Below are 6791 nucleotides of genomic sequence, written 5' to 3'. Positions count from 1 at the left end.
GAGGCTGTTGTGTTTAGTTACTGTGGAGGAGGAATTAGAATTGTGTTTTTAATTGATGTGTAACTGTGGTTTTGTATGAGTATTTATTGTGTGGTGGGCCCCCAGACCCAATAAAGATTATTTAAAACTCAAACTCTCTCTCTCTCTCTCTCTCTCTCTCTCTGTCTCTCATGCTCTCTCTGTCTCTATCTCACTCTCTCTGTCTCTCTCTCACTGTCTCTCACTCTCTAATCCATTTAGCCACAATTAATAAAATAATTTATAGTACAGTATGATGTAATATCTGTCTGAATGGGTACATCAGATGTTGTTGAAGAACAGAAACTGTATCTCTTGTGCTACACATTACCTTCAATAACATCACCCTCACAGGCTTTCTCCAATTACCCCCAATTACCTGCTCCCCAAGTTATCCTCCAATAACAAGTCCCCAATTAACCCCCTCCTGCCCCGTCCTCCCTACAAGCACCCCCTGGTGGCCGCGTGCTTGTTTTTTAGCCAGGGGCTCATTTCTCCCTATATCAGCAGCTCCCCTTCTCTCCTCTTCCTCTCCCTCTTTCACTCTCACACTCTGCAGGAGATGCGAGACTGACAGAAACTCATCCTCTCTCTCTCTATGTCTGTCTCACCAGGATAAGGCTTGCTGTTGCCAAGTAGGGCAGAGGTAGAACAAGGTGTTTGTCAATCGCTGTTTTTTCACATCTGGTTACAGGTGTCTATGGTGTATATCTTCACTGATGGCACTTTTAGTTAATATCATTCTGTCTACAGAGTGTTCTGTCTGCAAGTTCTTGGTTTGGTCTCTCTCCAACAGGTGACGGAACTCTCCCAGTCTTCGGCCTTGTCTCTCTCCAGGTGATGAGCCTATGTGGTTGGCTGTGGCTGCTCTACTGTCTCCATGTCCCTGGGTCTGTCTGGGGTCTGGATGGCGGTGGAGAGGGGGCTTGTCGGCTGATAGCTAAGCCCATCTCGGGCAGTGTTTATCGGGCAGGAGATGTGGTCATTGGGGGCCTGTTCCCCATCCATGTGGAAGCCCCTCTGCCAGAGCAGGAGTTCAGGAGCATTAAGGGAAATTCTACCTGTACAATGTACGCAGCTTGTGTGATAACAGCTTTTTGTCATTGTGTTTTCCCTTGAAGGTAATGTGTATTCAGCTACCTCATATCTCTCTGTTTCTTCCATTCTTCTGTCTGTCAGTTTCAAACAGCGTGCTTACCGCTGGCTCCAGACTATGATCTTTGCTGTGGAGGAGATTAATCGTGACCCAGCCCTCCTGCCTAACCTCACCCTGGGGTTCCTGGCTGCTGACACATGCCGGTCAGATGGCACCACCCTGGGGGCAGCCCTAGCCATGGTGACCGGCAAGGAGGCCTCCGTGGTGGGCACAGAGTGTGGCACTACCCCTGAGGTTCCCGTCATCATCGGGGATCCCCACTCCTCAGCTTCCATCGTGGTGGCACAGACCCTCGGGCCGTTTGATTTACCCATGGTGAGGCAGGGTTTGGATTACAGGTTGGGATGAGATGATGACTCTTCTCACATTACATTTCCATCTCTATCTAGATTTCTCTGTGACCAACTTTTACTTTCCTTCTCCCTCTGCTCTCCTTCTCTTACAAATTATAATTATCCTTGACTCTCTCTCTCTCTCCCTCTCTCTGTCTCTCACTGTCGAACTTACTCTCTGTCTCTCCCTCTCACTTTGTTCTCTCCCAGGTTAGTTACTTTGCCACCTGTGCGTGTTTGAGTGACACCTGGAGGTACCCCTCATTCTTCCGTACAGTACCCAGCGATGCCTTCCAGGCTCGGGGCATGGCCAAGCTGCTGCGTCAGATGGGCTGGGTGTGGGTGGGACTGGTTTCAGAGGATGATGACTATGGCAAGTTTGGGGTTCAGCTGCTTCTCCAAGAGCTCCAGGGATCTGGGGTGTGTGTCGCCTACTCTGAGGTCCTCCCCAAGGTATGACCTCACTCTGATGATCAGACAATAAACTCTCTCTTTTGCTCTATCTTTCTCTCTCTCTTTCACTCTGACTCCCCCTCTCTTCCAGTCTAACATAAACGATCTCTCTGATATTCTCTGACTCTCTTCCCTTTCTCTCACTGATGGTCATCCCCAAGTTACCGTCTAAGAGAAAGATCAGGCACATTGCGGACACCATCAGAGGATCTACTGCCAGAGTGGTGGTGGCATTTGTAGGATTCACGGGTCATGCAGAGGTGAGCAGTTACCAATCAGAGTATTGTTAATGATTTGTAACACAGCTGTAGCAGTGTCCTTGTGTCTTACCATGTCTTGATGCCCTTTACAGACACAATCATTTCCTTATTGATAATCATGCATTTCATCTTGACTATCTAGATCTCTTTAACAATTTCATTCTCCAGGCCCTGATGGAAGAGGTTGTCCGTCAGAACATTACAGATAAGCAGTGGATTGCCTCAGAGGCCTGGGTCACCTACTCTACTATCGCCGCCCCGACAAACATGCCCTCTTTTGCCGGGACAATCGGTTTTGCCCTGAAGAAAGCTGATATTCCCGGACTGGGGCCTTTCCTAACACGCCTCCATCCAGACGGGGACTACCAGAAGTCCGACCCCTTCCTGAGGGAATTGTGGGAGGAGATGTTTGGGTGTTCTCTGGGGGTAGACCTCAGTGTGACGCTGTCGTCCAGGCGACAGTGTACTGGGTCAGAGGTCATACGTGAGGGAGACTTTACACCTAAATCTCTGTTTTTTGTCCTGATTCCCATTGTTATCTCAGTAAAATAAAGTGTTCTTCCTAGGTGAGGGGGAGAGCCAGTATGCTGACGTGTCTCAACTGAGAGGCAGCTATAATGTGTACAAGGCTGTGTACGCCATCGCCTACGCCATACAGGATATGATGGCCTGTCGACCAGGGGACGGAGTCTTTAATGGTGGACAGTGCCCTGATATCAGGAAGCTTCAGCCCAGCCAGGTGAGAATAACATGTGGATCTGTTTTCAAGTTAAGAACACTAATGTTTCCTGTCAGGATACAGTGAAAACACTTTGTAAGGTTTGAGTTCTAAAAAACAAAAGCCTGGTTCTAACTCTTAATCCTGTTCCAATGCCCTTTTCTCTTTGAGATTGTTCATTATCTGAGGGGAGTGAACTTCAGTACTCCTGTGGGGGAATCTTTCCACTTCGACATTAATGGTGATCCGCCTGCCTCTTATGACATCATCAACTGGCATGTGACCCCCGAGGGGACGGCAGAGTTTGTCCAGGTCGGACATTTTCTGTCCTCTGAGGGATCGGACGACCAGTTTCACATCGACATGGATAAAGTGGTGTGGGGTGGGGGCAGCGGAGATGAGGTGAAAACTGTTCAGTTTAGTTTCATTGTGTGTGTGTGTGTGTGTGTGTGTGTGTGCATGTGTGTGTGTGCGTGTGAGTTTGCATGTGTGTGTGCTTGAGTGATAGAGAGAGATTTATTGAGTTTTTCACCCTGAAGCAGACATTCAGAAAAAAAAGAAAGACATTAAGAAGACCAAATAAATAACGGGAATGGTATCTCAGCCAGAAAGTCAACATGACACTGAACGGTATCTTTTTTAACTAGGCAAGTCAGTTAAGAACATATTCTCATTTAAAATGACGGCCTACCCCAGCCAAACCCTGAAGACGCTCTGAATCATGGCCAAATGTGAAATTGTTTGGATTTGAACCAGGGACTGTAGTGGTGCCTCTTGCACTGATATGCAGTGCCTTAGAATGCTGAGCCACTCAGGGGGAACATGATACTGAATTTGAGATGTTTGTATGGTCATATTCCTGACATAGTCTCCAGAGGGGCCCAGCAAGCCTGCCTGTCTGTGTAATAATGATGATAATAGCGATGATGATGATAATAACTTCCTCTCCCCCCTCTGGTAGGTCCTTGTGTCTGTATGCAGTGCTGACTGTCCCCCTGGTACCAGGCATGCGGTACAGAAGGGGAGGCCTGTGTGCTGCTTTGACTGTCTGTCCTGTGCTGAGGGAGAGATCAGCAACACAACAGGTAGTCTATCAACTGTTCTGATTCCAATTCATATTTTTCCTCAACCCTGGTTGGTCCTTATTTGGACTCCTCATTCTTCTTCCTTCTCTATCAGGGTCAGTTGAGTGTATTAGGTGTCCAGAGCGGTTCTGGTCCAACCCTGATCGTACGGCCTGCATCCCCCAGCTGGTGGACTTCCTCTCCTACAGCGACACCATGGGCGTCATCCTGTCTGTCATCTCAGTTTCCGGGGCAACACTCACAGCCGGTGCCCTGGCCACCTTCCTCTACCACCGTCACACGGCCCTGGTGAGTTGAATCATATGATCATTTATAGAGGTACTAGACAGAGATGAGATTGTGTCATTTGATTTCTGACATAACTCAGTCTAATTTATCTTTCTCTGTCTCGTTCCAGGTGAAAGCCAACAATTCTGAGCTCAGCTTCCTGCTCCTTCTGTCGCTCAAGCTCTGCTTCCTGTGTGCTCTCGTTTTCATTGGCCAGCCGAACCCGTGGACGTGCATGCTGAGACACACCCTGTTTGGTATAAGTTTTGTGTTCTGCATCTCCTGTCTGCTCAGCAGGACTGTGGTGGTGCTGGTGGCCTTCAGGGCCACTCTGCCTGGAGAGAACCTGATGAGATACTTCAGCCCCACCCAGCAGAGGATGGGTATCTCACTCTGCACACTCATCCAGGTGAACATCTAGTTTTTACTGTATTCTATGAGAATGTAGTTGTTTCCTTCATTGACCATATTATTTGTTTTGAAGATAACTAGTTTTCCTTCCACCTCCGTTCCCTTCCACAGGTGCTGATCTGTGTGCTGTGGCTGGCCTTAGCTCCACCCCGACCTGCTGAGAGGAGGGGCAGAGAGGGTCGGGGCCCGAGGGTCGTCCTGGAGTGTGAAGTGGGCTCTGTGGTCGGCTTCTCACTGGTGCTGGGCTACATCGGCCTTCTGGCCTCCCTCTGTCTCATTTTAGCCTTCCTGGCCAGGAAACTCCCAGACAACTTCAACGAGGCCAAGTTCATCACCTTCAGCATGCTGATCTTCTGTGCCGTGTGGATCTCCTTCATCCCTGCCTACGTCAGCTCTCCTGGGAAGTACACAGTAGCTGTAGAGATCTTTGCCATCCTGGCCTCCAGCTTTGGGCTGCTGTTCTGTCTGTTTGCTCCAAAGTGTTACATCATCCTTCTGAGACCAGAGAGAAACACCAAGAAACACATGATGTCCAAATAGAAACCACCAAGAAACACACGATGTCCAATTAGAAACAACCAAGAAACACATGATGTCCAAATAGAAACCACCAAGAAACACACGATGTCCAATTAGAAACCACCAAGAAACACATGATGTCCAATTAGAAACCACCAAGAAAGAAATCATGTCCAATTAGAAACCACCAAGAAACACATGATGTCCAATTAGAAACCACCAAGAAACACATGATGTCCAATTAGATACCACCAAGAAACACATGATGTCCAATTAGAAACCACCAAGAAACACATGATGTCCAATTAGAAACCACCAAGAAAGAAATCATGTCCAATTAGAAACAACCAAGAAACACATGATGTCCAATTAGAAACCACCAAGAAACACATGATGTCCAATTAGAAACAACCAAGAAATACATGATGTCCAATAAGAAACTACCAAGAAATACATGATGTCCAAATATTAACTTAAACATACTCACATCATGATTTAGGGCTCGTTGATATTCATTTCAACATGGGAATGTCCATTCTGTTTGGAAACATTATTTTCCTGCTATTCCTTCACTTCACTTTGTTAATATTAGTATGTGTTCTTGTAATGTGTCAGAATGAAATACGTCTATATGAACAATCCAATAAAGATGACTTAGTGTCTACTCATGCTGGAAGAGTTAGTATTGAGTCTGTCTGACAGAACTTAGACCCCCTACACATGATTCCTTCGTCACCCAGTCAGTGTGTGTGTGTGTGTGTGTGTGTGTGTGTGTGTGTGTGTGTGTGTGTGTGTGTGTGTGTGTGTGTGTGTGTGTGTGTGTGTGTGTGTGTTTATATGAGTGTGTCTGTCCCTCATCGTATAACAAAATGAAAACAGGCACATTCCACTGTCTGCTTACCCACTGTGGGAACCTCTCCACTCCCCATCACTCCCTCTTTATACCCAAGAAGACTCAAGGCTGTAATCACTGCCAAAAGTGCTTCAACAAAGTACTGAGTTAAGGGTCTGAAAATGATGTATATGTGACAGTTCAGTTTTTTTTATATTTAAATTTGCATTCATTTCTAACAACCTCTTTTTGCTTTGTCATTGTGGGGTTTTGTGTGTAGATTTACGAGGGGAAAATAACTATTTAGTCATTTTTAGAATAAGGCTGGAACGTAACAAAACGTGGAAAAAGTCAAGGGGTCTGAATACTTTCCGAATACACTGTATGTTCTCATATTTCCAGAGTTGCATGAGGGCTTTGGAAACCCATGTATGTATTTGTGACACCATATATTCTACATTTTGTGGAAGAACATGAACTTCTTTGGAGACACGTAGTTGCAGGCAATAACAAACACATTTAATGTAGACCTAATACGGATTGTGTTCTTGAAGTTTTGTCAGGACGGAGCTGTTTTTGCTGCACATTGTGTTGCAGCCATCTGTGGCTAGACCGATGCAGCTTGTTGTCATCAAGAAACCTGAACAAGGCATTGGCAAAGGTCAGTGAATCAGCAGCTGGAATGATTATTACATCCCAAGTTATCTTCAGTTGCAATGCTGGAGTGGCATTTGGATGCG

The 6791-nt window shown here is 46.5% G+C and overlaps 1 protein-coding gene across 1 annotated transcript; it reads left to right on the top strand.

The window, feature by feature from the left end:
- The first annotated feature begins 858 nt into the window (after positions 1-858).
- Positions 859-5240, top strand: LOC139385834 (extracellular calcium-sensing receptor-like). The gene is made up of 11 exons (XM_071131084.1): positions 859-1088; positions 1198-1489; positions 1717-1959; positions 2121-2219; positions 2388-2703; positions 2786-2958; positions 3109-3339; positions 3899-4022; positions 4117-4310; positions 4420-4698; positions 4812-5240. The coding sequence occupies exons 1-11, from the start codon at positions 859-861 to the stop codon at positions 5238-5240; spliced, it is 2610 nt and encodes an 869-aa protein (XP_070987185.1).
- Positions 5241-6791: the final 1551 nt, after the last annotated feature.

Source organism: Oncorhynchus clarkii, chromosome 27 (genome assembly GCF_045791955.1).
Source record: "Oncorhynchus clarkii lewisi isolate Uvic-CL-2024 chromosome 27, UVic_Ocla_1.0, whole genome shotgun sequence".
Lineage (NCBI taxonomy): Eukaryota > Metazoa > Chordata > Actinopteri > Salmoniformes > Salmonidae > Oncorhynchus > Oncorhynchus clarkii.
Note: the sequence above shows the minus strand (reverse complement) of the source record. Positions and strands in the feature narration are given on the sequence as shown.